Source organism: Natrix helvetica (assembly GCF_964273705.1).
Source record: "Natrix helvetica genome assembly, chromosome: 2".
Lineage (NCBI taxonomy): Eukaryota > Metazoa > Chordata > Lepidosauria > Squamata > Natricidae > Natrix > Natrix helvetica.
Window position 1 is genome coordinate 92,926,032 of NC_138552.1, and position 15,296 is coordinate 92,941,327.

Sequence of the window (15,296 nt, forward strand, 5' to 3'; positions counted from 1 at the left end):
TCCAGAGAACTCCGGACAGGAGAGAAAAAACCACATCCTATGGAAAGCTTTAACCAATTATATGGCTGTATGCTAACCTGTTCAGTTCTGCCCTGCAACAAGCAGGTCACCAATCATGTAATCACACGCTGTATAACGGAAACTTTTTGAATGCCTTCTGGCTTAATAAAAGCAGGCTCCAGAACACATTCGGGGCTCATATCATCTCAAGGAAACTTTGCTGTCATTCTTTTATTTCATCCCATGATTGAGCCCGCCCTAATGCAGCTGGCGACGCTGCAGATGATAAGAACAGTTTATCTCCTAGATCTCATCCAGTCCTACTCCCATACTGCTACTCCTCCACCCCAAAATAAGAACATGCCATAAATGCGATTTTACCCCAGCTGCTTTGAGTAACTTCATAACAACAGCAGCAGTTCACTTCTTCAGAAGGCCAGGAGGACAAAATGAGGCCCCTGATCTCTCAAGTGTTGTGCCCACCTAATAGCCCTACCTGTAGCCCCTGGGAAGGTGCAACCCTGAGAAAAGATATTATGCCTCCCTCATCTTGATGATACCTTGAGATGGTGCTGCTGTCTTGATGGCAGCCCAGTTACCCTCCAAAGTTAAGATAGGACTTCTGCTGTAACTGTAAGCCTGGGAGGTTTCCATCCCTATTCACAGGTGATGGAATGACAGTTGACACGTGCAAATTAGGGGCAGTTCTCTTATGAAAATCACTCTCTTCACACTGGAACTGGTTTTTTTTTGGATTTTTATGACTGCCATCCTGTTTACTGAGTGATGCACAAGGGCCATTGCAAATATCCTATTACTACGATGTTCCAGATGTCCTAGTATAAAATAGAAGAGGCCAAAATGATGCAAACGTTACCAGTTAAAAAGATCCTGTTATCTCACAAAACAAGCAGGCAGCCTATCAATCTAATATGTACACTTTGCTGATATATCCCTGTGATGGGAGCCTGTGATTAGATATGAAATGCTTTGCCAATATATTTGTCTACAATAATTCTTTACAAGGCCACATCTTGATCAGAGTGATTTATTTTGCCTTATTATTATGCCAACACAAGCTATTCTGTAAATTCATTTTGGCTAAGAAATGTCTTTAAGCAGCCAGCTGCAGCCTGTTACTTCTTATATATCCTACATTACAACCTTCTCATACCCATGAAGTAATTGCTGGGATGAAGGGAGATGTAAGCGGACTAGGCTTTATCTAAAGATTATTTTAGAAATAGAAAAATTGGAGGTAGGAAGGAAATCTGGATTAAGGTGCTGCTTTATCTAGGTGGATAAAATTTTACCATCTTACAGATGAAAATAGCTAATAGGTTCACCAAAGGCGATCTATATGTAGACATCAGACAGTGATGCTAGGAGTCCGGGAGGGCTCTTAAATTTGTCAAAGTACCAAGGAGTGTAATTTAGCAATAGCTCATTTTTGGTTGGAAAGCAAGAGGGGAGGAAAACCAAGCATGTTTTACACAATTATGTAAGTTACTTGTAACTGAATCATTTCAAATGCATACGTAGTTTTACCGTTCCAGTAGGCTATATGTAAACCTGATAACCTCAGGAAGGAAGGCTGTGTGATGTGAAACATTACTAAAACCACAAGGCATTTCAAAATAAGGAAGAAAAGGATAACTCAGTGAAAAATAAATGCTTTTCTTTAATACTCAAGTGATCATCAAAGTTCTGTAAACATTTCTGCTTAACTGGTTTCTACCAATTATTTCCTCAAATTGTAAGTCAAAAACTACATTTAAAAAAGTTCTAAGGACAAATACATCTGAGTTAGAAGTTTCCAGAGTTTGACGGTTGTGTTGAAATATATCTTCCAATTTGCCCAACGTTTACTTCCATGAAAGAAACCTGTCTCTTCTCTTTATTTTTCTCTATTATTTTCTGGATAAACATTTAAACTGAACACCGGGAACAGAGAATTAATTGATACAGAACATTTCTGTCCCTAGCAATCTAAAACTCATAGGGTTTTCAGTGCATGTAACATAGATGTTTGTGTGGGTAAGATTATCACTCCTGCTGTCAAGCAAAACCAAGCATTTAATAGTGAGTGCCATACCATGTGCATGAATCATACAAGTGGCAAGAAAATAGGAGCAGTCAGGCATAACACAGGTTATTTAGACAGTAAACACAGGGTCAATCAAAATGGACTCAAATGTCTATACACCAATGCAAAGAGTATGAGGAATAAACAGGGTGAATTACAAATTCAAATAAATGAGGGCAGATACGATATTGTTGCCATTACAGAAACTTGGTGGGATGAAACCCACAAATGGAACATACAGCTAGAAGGATTTAAATTATTTAAAAGAAATAGACTAAATAAAAGAGGAGGTGGAGTTGCACTATATATAAGAAATAACTACATCTCTACAGAAATAGAGCACAACAATGATGAGAACTATCTGGAATGCATTTGGGTCAATATTAAAGGTTGTGGGGGGGGGATGACATTGCCATAGGTCTATACTACAGGCCACCCAACCAAGCAGAGGAAGTAGATGAACTTTTTGCTAGTCAGCTAACTAAGGTATGTAGGAAGCACACCACAATAGCAATGGGAGATTTTAACTACCCTGACATCAACTGGGAAACAAACTGCACCAAATGGAAGATCCAACAGGTTCCTAACGAACCTAGCAGACAACTTTGTTTCCCAAACCGCAGAGAAGGGAACAAGGGGATCGGCCATATTAGACCCAATTCTCACTAAGAGAGAGGAAATGATAGAAGGTGTTGAAACCATAGGAATCCTGGGGGCAGGTGACCATGCAATATTGGAATTCAACATTACGCAAACACAAGTAGTAGAACAAAGTCAAACTAGAGTCTTGGATTTTAAGAAAGCTAATTTCAATAAACTTAGAGAGAGCTTGGGAAGAATTCCATGGATGAGAATCCTCAAGGGGAAAACAACTCAAGAAGCTTGGGAAATTTTGAAAAATGAGATTACAAAAGCTCAGTCTAGCACAATACCAATGAAGAAGAAAAATAACAGCTCCCAAAAGAAACCAGCATGGCTGCATAAAGAACTCTCTGACAAATTGAAAGACAAAAAAGTTAAGTATAAAAAGTGGAAAGAGGGGGACATAACTAAGGCAGAATATCAGCAAACAGCCCAAGCCTGAACAGACGAAGTAAGGAAAGCTAAGACTCACAATGAAGAAAGGCTTGCCACAAAAGTAAAAAATAACAAAAAAAGCTTCTTCCAACATATTAAAAACAAGAAAAAAGTTAAGGAAACAATTGGTCCATTGCTGGAGAAAGTGGCAAGAAGGTGAACAAGCAACAGGGAGAAAGCAGAACTTTTTAACTCATTTTTTGCATCTGTCTTTACACAAAGGGATAAAACAGTCCAACCTATCAAAAACAGCACCACAAAAATCAGATTAGGAACACAAGTTGAAATAGGGAAGAAAATGGTAAATGAGCACCTGGACTTCAGTAAGGCATTTGATAAGGTAGACCATAACCTACTACTAGATAAAGTAGAAGAATGTGGGTTGGACAGCATCACCACCAGATGAATTCGTAACTGGCTGATCAACCGCACTCAACGTGTAGTCCTCAATGGAACTGCATCTACATGAAGTATGCAGTGGAGTACCCCAAGGCTCTGTTTTAGGCCCAGTAAGCTTCAACATTTTCATCAATGATTTGGATGAGGGAATAAATGGGAAACTCTTCAAATTTGCAAATGACACCAAGCTGGCAGGAATAGCCAACACTCCAGAAGACAACTTAAGGTACAGAAGGATTTTGACAAACTTGAACATTGGGCACTATCTAATAAAATGAAATTCAATGGTGAGAAGAGTAAGGTTCTACATTTAGGCAAGAAAAACAAAATTCACAGGTACAGTATAGGTTGTACCTTCCTTAATAGTAGTAACTGTGAGAGGGATCTTGGAGTCCTAGTGGACAACCATTTAAATATGAGCCAGCAGTGTGCAGCAGCTGCCAAAAAAGCCAACACAGTTCTAGGCTACATAAACAGAGAGATAGAATCAAGATCATGTGAAGTGTTAATACCACTTTATAATGCCTTGGTAAGGCCACACTTGGAATACTGCATTCAATTTTGGTCGCCACGATGTAGAAAAGATGTGGAGACTCTAAAAAGAGTGCAGAGAAGAGCAACAAAGATTATTAGGGGACTGGAGACTAAAGCATATGAAGAACGGTTGCAGGAACTGGGTATGTCTAGTTTAATGCAAAGAAGGACTAAGGGAGACATGATAGCAGTGTTCCAATATCTCAGGGGTTGCCACAAAGAAGAGGGAGTCAAACTATTCTCCAAGGCACCTGAGAGTAGAACAAGAATCAATGGGTGGAAACTAATCAAGGAGAGAAGCAACTTAGAACCGAGGAGAAACTTCCTAACAGAACAATTAATCAGTGGAACAGCTTGCCCCCAGAAGTTGTGAATGCCCCAACACTGGAAGTCTTTAAGAAGATGTTGGATAGCCATTTGTCTGGAACGGTATAGGGTTTCCTACCTAGGGAGGGGGTTGGACTAGAAGACCTCCAAGGTCCTTCCAACTCTGCTATATTGTATTGTATTTTGCTTGCAAAATTCTTTTGGTTGCTTTTTTCTTTTCTTTTCTTTTCTTTTCTTTTCTTTTCTTTTCTTTTGGAAACAATTTTACTTTTGAACAGAAAATGTAATGGTGGTTTTTTTTTTCTTTGCAGATCATGGAATACCAGGAGTTAGCAAGTTACAGCCCAAGGCAACATAATGTCCAAGAATGTCAATTGAATAGCAAAATATTTTTGATGGGGGAGTTTTAGCATTTTCAATTTAAAGAGAAAATTAATGTAAGTTTTACATTTTTCACTTAAAGCTTTAAAATGGATGGGTTAAATCTCCAGGAGGACATCCAGAGGGTTGAAGACGTGAGTCCCAATCTCTCCAATGTCAACACTGCCTTCCGTAATCCTTGAAAGCTAATAATCATAAGTCTTAAAATGAATACCATTTCTTCTTGCTTTCTACCCATGCTTCTAATCTTAAAAAAAACTTTGAAAGATATTTAAGATAACTTGAAGTGCAATGTGGGAAGTGTGGGAGGCTACAAAATACTGTAAAGTTCTCAATAAATGAACATTTCACCAAATTTTGCCCCTTTACAAATTATGAAAGTAGTAAAATTTTCACAAAGTTATGAGAATTGTTTTTTTAAAAACCCACATATTTTTAGCCTAGTCCCATTAAACAATTCAGTAGAAATGTGCACCTAATGAGTGGATCCAAATTACAAAAGGATATATATTATTGAAATAAAGGGAAAAGTCCTTTTGCTTTCAAAGGAAAACAAATTCAGCTTTAACTCATTTTCAAAAATGTGTATTTCTAGTTTTAACTTGACCCTCTAATATAAATGTTCTATTTTTAAAGAGTTACTAAAGGTTCTCATTTAAAAATATTTAGTAACTCCTCATCCAAAAACAAATTCAATGTCTTAACATGAACTGAAACAGAAGACACACAAGTTTGCTCTGGATGTAAAATGTGTATGTTTGTTAACAAACATAACAAGCTTCAAGATTGAAAACTACATGAAGAAAACAAGGTATGAAAACCCATTTTTAAACGAGAAAAGGCAGGAGATAGTATTTGCACATGGGTTTCCACCTCTTGAGCACTGAAGGATAGCTCTGTATTTCTGTGTCCTGTTTTTATTCTCTTCCAAATGATCAGGAGTTGTATCTATTAGACAAAAGCATTTGCAGAACCATGCATTGCTTTCTTGGGCAGTATTGATAGCAGTTGATAAATATCCAGTCTATCAAAAAAACATTTTCTTGGCGGTTCAGCTGGAGTTGAATGTGCTGCTGCAGAGAGGAGTGGGAGAAACATGGGGAAAGGATGAAAAACGTTAAGCCCAGTTAAACCAGTTGAAACACAGAAATACAGAAAATAAGATAAAGTAACAAAAACAGTCAATGGTCAAATGCTAATGTAGCAATTCAGATATTTTGAGCAGCTTAGTTTTCTCAGTAGCAACATTTGGTATGTTTGTTTGGCTGACAAATATATGATCTGTCTGAATCCCTTATTAAACAGCAGAATATAATGTCTCTAGTGATAAGATTTTACAAGATTCACACAAATAAGAATTTTGAAAAGTAAAACATAAAGGCAGATTGTTTTAAAAGAGTTCTACATTAATATATACTTTTATAATACACTAGAAAAATTAATAGCTAAATGTTTACAGCTAATATTTATATCGCTCTTCATAGGAGTCATTTAATATAGATAGATTCGATAGATCATAGACATAGAGATGGATAGGTAGGTAGGTAGGTAGGTAGGTAGGTAGGTAGGTAGGTGGACAGACAGATAGGCAAGGTAGATAGTATATTGCATATATTGTGTATCATTCATATGCTACATATTGCAAAAGGAGAACTGAGACAATATCTATGGACTCTCACATCCTGGACATAAACTGTTTCAACTCCTCCCCTCGGGATGGCACTGCATTCCAAAATAACAGGAATAGGATTTTCCCTTGCGCCATCAATCTGATGAACACCTAATTCTCATAGTGCTGTCTAATGTCTCTGTATAGTTACAGTGGTGCAGTGACTAGCATGCAGTATTGCAGCCTAACTCTACTGACTACAGCAGTTCAATCCTGAATGGCTCAAGGTTGACTCACCCTTCCACCGTTCCGAAGTCAGTAAAATGAGGAGCCAGATTGCTGGGGTGGGGGGCAATTATGCTGACTCCGTAAACCTCTTAGAGAGGCTGTAAAGCACCGAGTCTAAGTGATATTGCTATTGTTATGGGCAGTTTCTAAATATTTATATATCTACACACACACACACACACACACACACACACACACACATCTCATCCAGCTGGCTTCAATACTAAGGCAGCACTAGAAGTCAGTCTCCTAGTTTCTAGCCTGGTGCCTTAAGTACTTTAAGTACTACATAAATGAACTCTTGATAATGCTACTGTTTTTTTATCTTATTTAAAAACCAGCTTTTGTTTATTTTTGCTAACAAGGTTTATTAAAAGTGATTGTATTGAAGATCCCCAAGCATCAATAATTACATAACTGCTGGAGAAATTTATCTCCAGCATCAAATATTGCTTATCTTGAATTCATTGTGAAAGGAATAACTGATCTTTGAGCTTAAATAACATATAGGTCACGTAACGTTACCTACCATGCTAGGCAGAGTAATAATAAAAAGATGGTACTGATAGCAGCAACTGAGCTTAAAATAACAATAGTCAGATGCTGCACTGGAAATGATATATCTGAAAGAAAGAAAAAATAAAACAACATTTGCCAATTGTAAAACATGTAATAAAGGAATTTAGCAAAGGTCTGTAACCATTTGAAATACACACAGACACTATTCTTTGTTTTCCCACGCTTTGCAGTAGAAATTGCCAGAAATCTCCCCTCTGATCTGCAATTTGCACTGAACAAGCTATACAATTCAAGTACAAGCAAAAAACCATCATCAGTACCGCATGTAACTTTTAGTCGTTATTAAAAATGGGAAGAATATCAAAGTTGGTGGTGAAGCTAAATTGAGAGGCTCTTTGTTCTGACATGAAGGCCATCTCTTACGTCCGAAGATTATTAGATGCAATTACTCCAAAAACAAATTAAAAACAAGTGAGTCGAAAACCTGAACTGTTTCCGGGGGATAGGAAACTTCATCAAGAGATAAGCAAAGGAAGTTCAGGATTTGTAACCACCATCAAATTACAACTTGTGCAAACTGTCCTCCTTAAAGAAAAGATATTCGAGCAATCCACAAAACATCTGCCCGCTGACAATTTCAACCTCATTGCAATTTCAATCTTACATTGGTTGAGCCACTTGGCTGCATCCGACAAAGAGAGCTATGCCTTTTAATAACATTTGTTAGTTGGAAAAGGTACCATCAGACTCCTAATTTTGGGACACCACCAAAGCTCTCCTCTTACAATTAAATGGGACATATCATGGTCTATATTTAATACATTGAGAGGGGAACCCTAGAGCCCTGTGGCATATGCAGCCGTCTCTGCGGGTACGCGAGCCATCACCCCAGCTCAGGTGCACCACGCATGGGTGTGAGCCAGGGGTTGGTTCCTGCCAGTTCTAACCTCTTCTATAGAAGAGGTTCCACAAATCTACAGTGCCGTTTTGAACCGGTTCCAGCTCCCTCCCCCCGCATATCATCAAGATGAAGAGCGAGAGGAGGAATTCTGGGAGTTGAAGTCCACAAGTCTTAAAGCTGTCAAGTTTGAACACCCCTGGGGTTTTTCTTTCTAAAGGGTTAGGTGTGCAAAGGTCTTGTAACTTGACAGCTTTAAGACTTGCGTGCTTCAAATGCCAGAGTTTCTGAGCCAACATTTTGGTTGCTAGGCAAGAGTGTTGTTAAGTGAGTTTCACCACATTTTACAAGTTAGCCACTCCCACCCAGTCACATGGCCAGAAAGCCACTCCCACAAAGCAGGCCACACCTACAGAAGAGATTCTAAAAAATTTTGAAACCACCACTGGTGTGTGCCTCCCGCCAGCCGGCTGATTTTCGTGTCTCTGCTGCACGTGCAGGGTGTGGGGGGCATAAGGGAGATGCATGTACATGTGTTGGGGTTGGGGGGAGCACTGGGGGGGTGCGGCGTTCCCCCCCATGGCCCATTTTTGGACCAAGGAGGCTTCAAGGAGGCCTGCTAGGCCCCAGAGCACAGGGGTGCATGCGCGGGGGGATGCATGCAGGGAAATGTCACGGACACATTGCATTATGGGTGTGGGCGCACGCGTATATGCCTTCTCAGCACGCAACGATAAAATGGTTCGACATCACTGCCCTAGAGGATGAGGGAACTGGTTTTCAGTATAGATTTCATTTGACTGGACTCATTCAACACATTTCAATTACAAAGCATCATTTGTAAAACACTCAGGTTATGTACACACTACACCCTAAATTAGCAAACAGCATTTTCTTTTAATGTGTTGCATAGACCTAGGCCTTAGTGTTCAGTTGAAAGTGATTTTAATTTTAGCCAGCGTCTAGCCACTGCAGTATGAAGACCTCTTCCGTGTGTCTCCAACCCATATGATCCTGAGTTTTCTTTTGCCAATTGGGTCCCTGCAATACTTGCTGATGTCGTCGATCCATCTTGTTTTAGGTCTCTTTCGTGGATGCCTTTGATCAAAGTGGGATCCATTCTATGACTGCCTAGGTTCACCAGCCATCAGTTCTTGCTATGTGACCAGCCCATTTCCATTTCAATTCTTTTACTGTCTTGATATTCGTTTCTTCTCTAATCCATGTGCAGGTCTTTCTATCTTGTCTTGTAATGCCAAGCACGTATCTTCCCATGGTTCTTTGCCCCACTCGTAGCTCTTCTATCAATTGTGAGGTTAGTGATTTGCATGTGTTCCTAATTATCTCCCAGCTGTTGACCCAGCCTGTTTGTCTTGTCTGCTCTAGCTACATCTATCTGGAAAACCCAGGTAGAAAGGTGAGTGGGAAGGCTTACAGATTCTGTACGCCTCAACAGATTGTGCCTGCGTGATTGAGCAACCACAGACTGAACCTGGGATGTGTGTAACACCTGACGCATGGCACAAAAGGCATTTGACCCAATGCTATCTAGCTTCCTAGGCAAGCCTTTCAGCATTTAATGCAAAGAACTGGTTTCATTGAATGTCAATGTTCAGTGGGGCTGAAGCAAGCAAAGATGAGGGTAGAAGACGAAACGCATCCTTTTTCCTTTCATCCTGACACCTTTCTCTTTTCCTCTCTCGTTATTTGCTTGAAAAGATTTTTGAATTAGGCCGAGCAACACATAAACCTGCCCTCTGTCTAATCTATCTCCTGAAAATGCTCCATATTCTGCAGCTTCTGGAGGGGTTTTACCAGCATCAAACCATAAGAATGTAACTTTAGAAATTTGTAATGGTGTTATTGATGTTAATGTGTCTATCTCCTAAATCTAGATTTGCAGCAGTGTGGGGTGGTGATAAACTGTTATTAATAGTGCTTCACTTGACAATTTAGAAGAAGAAAATATTTCATAAAGATCTGTTCCTGTGTGAATTACTCTTGTGTGTATCCTTGGATAAGTTTCCCCCCCCCCTATCATTTTGTCTCCCTGCCCCAGTGGTGGGTTCCTGCCGGATCGCACTGGATCGCGCGCTCCCTTTTGGCGCTAAACCCGGAAGTACGTTCTGGCCCTGCCCCTGGCGACGCGACGACGCTTGCCTGCGCTCCACCAGCTCGGCTGGGAACGGAGACGTTTCTCTGCTCAGCAATGTCTTCAGTGGAGTGGTGGCAGCCTGGCAGGCTGAGCCTGCGTCCCTTTCAGGCGCTCCGCTCCACTGAGGAAACGTCTCCGTTCCCAGCCGAGCTGGTGGAGCGCAGGCAAGCGTCGTCGCGTCGCCAGGGGCGGGGCAAGACCGTACTTCCGGGTTTAGTGCCGAAAGGGAGCGCGCGATCCGGTGCGATCCGGCAGGAACCCACCACTGCCCTGCCCCAACATTTCAGTACTATTTTATCAGTAGAAAACCTACCTCTAATATGGGCCCATATTACACAGGACTGTGTTCTCATCTGAGGGGGAAAAGACATGTAATGTATATTATTTTTTTCTCAATACATAAAAAACTCTTAATTCTCATAGGGATGTGGAGATCTTTCAATTTTAGAATGTGGGTGCTCCTCACTTTCTTATATAACATCTTACATTTTTCTACCCAGTCTCACAACTTAAATGTAAAACTTTTAAAAAAAATATTTGTATGTATTTCACATAATTTCTATATTTTTGCATGGCACTCCGCCATAATGTGCAAAGCAATAAAATGCTATTTTACATATTCATTTCTCATGCATATTCATTAAAATGAAAATTAGAATTGATCTGATCCTTAGTTTCACCTGACCGCAGGATGCTGAGACCATCGTAAAAGTGTGCCAGTCACAAAAAACTCAAACGGTAATCATGTTATTGCAAGAAACTGCGACAAGTTACAAAATGCCCGAATGGCAATCCCAGGAGCACTATGACGACTGGTTATAAACCTACTTTTGCAATGCTATCCTAACGCCAAATGGTCACTGAATGAGGCAGTTGGTAAGTGAAGACTACCTGTACCATCATAAATGTATCGATTACTCGGTTTCTTTTTTTTCTTTATAAAATAACCTTGGAAACAATCGTACTTGATCACAGGCTACCTCCATCTGGAATCTTAAAACAGGCCGCATCACCTTTCCTGTCCTGTGCTTCTGTACTTTTTAAAAAAAAAATCAAAACAGAGAAATAATAGAAAGGGGTCAACATAACATCCCAATATATCAATATTGAGTTGACTAACTGGTCAATTCAGTATCATCTGAAGTTGACTTTGGGGGCAGGGGAGGGGTCTTATCAAATGGGGGAGAAGCATGATCCTTCACTTACCAACTGCCTCATTCAGTGACTGTCTGAAGTTATGATGACCTTGCAAATGGAGGTTTATTACCAGTCCTCAACTTATGGCTGTCACGGTGCTGCCTGAGCTAGTATCACTTCAATTTAACTGAAATCTCTCTTGATCTTAAAAGGGGCAGGTAAACACCTTTTTACGTTTTCAGACTTTCTTATCTTCCATAAATAGTTTTGATGGTTTGCATTCTTCTAAATACTATTATATTCTTTTTGGCATGGCCATGTTAAAAAGCCTTTGTTTTCAATTCATTTCATTGCCAACTTCTGTTTTGTAAGCTGCCTAGCAATCTGTTGAAATGCAAGTATAAAAGGAGCAAAAAAAAGAAAATGGGAAGAATTTTAAGAGTCTTCTTACCCAATTCCACTTGCTGACAGTCTTAAGTACAATGCAATATGCTTTTCTTGGTTTCAAGGGAGCGTTATAAAATCCTCCATAATATAGTCGGTCTCCCAGAACAAAGGTCAACCTGTTCTCAGGGATGCTCTTGGCTGAGAACTCAGCTGTCACGTAGCTATCAGATTCTGAACCTTTGCTGAAGTAGGAGTGATTGGTCAAGGAGTAGCAATTAAAGTTGCAGAGCGGAATCCCAGGAACGACAATCACTTGATAAGAACTAGAAATCAGAAGATAAAAACATCAAGTCACCCGAATAACTATTTTTACTGCTATTGAACTTTGCGACCTAGCCTGACTTTCTTTAAGATGCTGCTTTCAGTGTGTTGCTCAGGTGGCCAATATTAAATGATTTTTGTACCCATGACCTACCTTATTTGCAGGGGCCCTGTTCCAGCCTTGGCCACAAGAGACAATAATTAATCAGAACAGAGCCGAAAGAGACCTTGGAGGTCTTCTAGTCCAACCCCCTGCTTAAGCAGGAGACCCTATATTATTCCAGACAAGTGGCTGTCCAGTCTCTTCTTAAAAGCCTCCAGTGATGGAGCCCCTACAATTTCTGAAGGGAAGCTGTTCCACTGGTTTATTGTTCTCACTGTTAGGAAGATTTTCCTCCCTTTCCAAAACGAACAGATTCCTTAATGCAAATTAAATAATTGTCACTACTCCTTATCTTCAAAAACCTCCCAGAACCAATGTTTCTGAATATGGTGAAATGGTGAAAGTTCCTACCTGCCTCTGAACAAAACTCAAGAGTCAACTGAATGAACTAACCAAAATGATCTAGTAAGCACTTTGGGATGTTAAACTGCAATCCATATGCAAGAGGAACAAATTCATATTTGCCATATACAGGTAGCCCTCGATTTACGGTCACAATTGAGCCCAAAATTTCCATTGCTAAGCAGTTGTTAAGTGAGTTTTGTCCCATTTTATGATCTTTTTTTTGCCACCGTCGTTAAGTAGATCACTGAAATGTTAATGTTAAGTGAATCTAGCTTTCCCCATTTGCTTGTCAGAAGCTGGCTGGGAAGGTTACAAATGGTGATGGTGACAAGACCCTGGGACAGTGCAGCTGTCAAAAATATATGCCTGTTGCCAAGCCCCTGAATTTTGATCATGTCACCATAGGAATGCTGCATGGTTGTAAGTGTGAAAACCAGTCATAAGCAGTGGTGGGATTCAATTTTTTTTTACTACTGGTTCTCTAGGCGTGGTTTGGTGGGTGTGGCATGGGCGTGGCATGGGGAAGGATACTGTGTAATCTCCATTCTCTTCCCACACTAGGGGAAGGTTACTGCAAAATCCCCATTTCCTCCCGATCAGCTGAGACTCCGGAGGCAGAGAATAGATGGGGGAGGGGCCAGTCAGAGGTGGTATTTACCGGTTCTCCGAAGTACTCAAAATTTCCGCTACCAGTTCTCCAGAAGGGGTCAGAACCTGCTGAATACCACCTCTGGTCATAAGTTACTGTTTTTCAGTGCCGTTATAATTTCAAAAGGTCACTAAATGAATGGTTGTAAGTCAAGGACTACTTGTACTATTGCTTTGAACAACAGTGATGTTTGAAAGGAGAGGAAACAAAATAATCAGAGCAAGTAACGTTAAAAAAACAAAACAATTACATGGAAGTAAGCGTTCTTGGGTGTCTGAAATATGTAGCGTAAAAGCCAGAGACCTGATTGGACCATTTCTTCCTTCAGCTTTCAGAAAGCTCAATAATGGTATAAAGTGTCGTGTTGACATGAATTCTACTTGTGGTGACGGTGGATCTAAAAAAGAAATAGGCAGTTATTATTGTAACATTTTTAAATGTATTCATTCAGCATCTATTTATTCATTCTTTTTTTAAAAAAATCCACACCCTTTTTGTATTAGGAATCCAAAACAACACACAAGCAGCAAAATCAAATCATATCAGAACTGGCAACAATAATACAGAACAAAAATAATGTTTAACAGAAAATGCAGCCTGATTTATAAAAATGAGGTTAGCCTACACCAAAAGCTTTCTTAAGACTTTTTTGTAAAAAAAAATATCTTGGCTGAAAAAGCCTAACCTGCCAGCCCTGTTGGCAATTACTGTCTATTTTCCCAAATTGCCCATCTCCTCATACAGGCCCCAAAACTCAACTCTTAAACTCTATGTGAAGGGGAAAATGATGAGTATTTCTCTTTGACCAGAAGTTTTCTCATTGTTCCAAAGCTTTAAAAAAACCCAAACAGATGTAAATTATATTTAACAGTACATTGTCATTGGGACACAGCAGTCAGTAAAGTTTTATATACCTTTTTTAGTGCATAAAATGCTGTCAGTATGCATGTTATCTTTATTTGGCCTTTGTCCTACAAATGAACTACTGACCACCATTAATTCTGTTATACATTAATAATTATATCCTTAGTGCACTCTAGAAAGGATTCAATATACCTGATGGATTCAGCAAGATTCCAGATGGGACTTGAGGAGTTTCCCAGTGACCTGGGGGGAATATTATTTTAATTTTAAATTGTTTTCATTACCTGATATATGATAGGGATGGGTAAAACTCCCTGATTCAAAAATGAAATATTGCGCAAAACTCTGGAATGCTCTGTTCCACCTCTGAACCAATCTGAACTCCTCTTGAATCACTAGCAGTTTGCCTCAGCTGTGGTGGTCTTCCAGACATTTTCAAATTCAATTTCTATAATTTTGGATGGGAACTCTGGAAGGAGAAGTCCAATAGACCTGGAGAACTTCAGTTTGGGAAAAACTGCTGTATGGTTGAACACAGTGCAGGGAGTCCTTAACTTATGACTGGTGTCTTAGCAACCATTTGAAATTACAACCGACCGCCCCAGAGCTACTTATGGCCTAGTTTTAAAGTTCCAATGGCTGTTCTCCCCACAGTCACATTATTACATTTGGGGTGCTTGATAACCAACCCATATTTACAATTGTTTGCAGCATCCCGTGCTCATGTGACCACAATCCACATTGGGGGTTTTTTTTTTTTTTTTTGTTTGCTGGAAACGGGTATTTATTTCCTATTTCGTGAAAAAAACCAACCATTTAAAACAATGGGTCCTCTTCATAAGGGTGCCCAGGCTGTTTTCTGTGTGGGAAACATGCTCATTAATAAGGAATGAAGAGCCACTGAAGGAAGGTCAGTTTAGCAATAAACCCACACTGTTATTAACTTTTTAAGATCTGCCACCTTGCTTCTTATGTAAAAGTATAACTCATGAGGGGAACAAGTCATGTTTTAGTTCTGATTTGTGCAGAAATATTGAAAATGACTGTATGTAAAATGATTTAATCAAACATGGAAACTGGAGCTCTGGAGAATGTAAAGTATCTTCAGCTGCTATAGATTCTCATACTGAAGGAACAACCTTGGAATAAAAAAAAAG

At 39.7% G+C, this 15,296-nt stretch overlaps 1 protein-coding gene across 4 annotated transcripts in view; it reads right to left on the minus strand.

Annotated features, from left to right (window-relative positions):
- Nucleotides 1-1,657: 1,657 nt before the first annotated feature.
- SUSD1 (sushi domain containing 1) overlaps nt 1,658-15,296 on the minus strand; it is a 40,070-nt gene continuing 26,431 nt past the window's right edge. Inside the window, exons 11-16 of one of the 4 annotated variants that reach the window (XM_081943049.1) lie at nt 14,332-14,382; nt 13,579-13,672; nt 11,862-12,120; nt 10,587-10,626; nt 7,231-7,324; nt 1,658-5,877 (exon numbers count right to left, since the gene is read on the minus strand). In XM_081943049.1, the coding sequence (XP_081799175.1) occupies nt 5,856-5,877; nt 7,231-7,324; nt 10,587-10,626; nt 11,862-12,120; nt 13,579-13,672; nt 14,332-14,382 (560 nt within the window). In that variant the 3' untranslated portion in view covers nt 1,658-5,855. Of the gene's footprint in view, nt 5,878-7,230; nt 7,325-10,586; nt 10,627-11,861; nt 12,121-13,525; nt 13,673-14,331; nt 14,383-15,296 lie in introns of those variants that run through there. The other 3 variants (XM_081943050.1, XM_081943051.1, XM_081943052.1) reach the window with 3 other exon arrangements.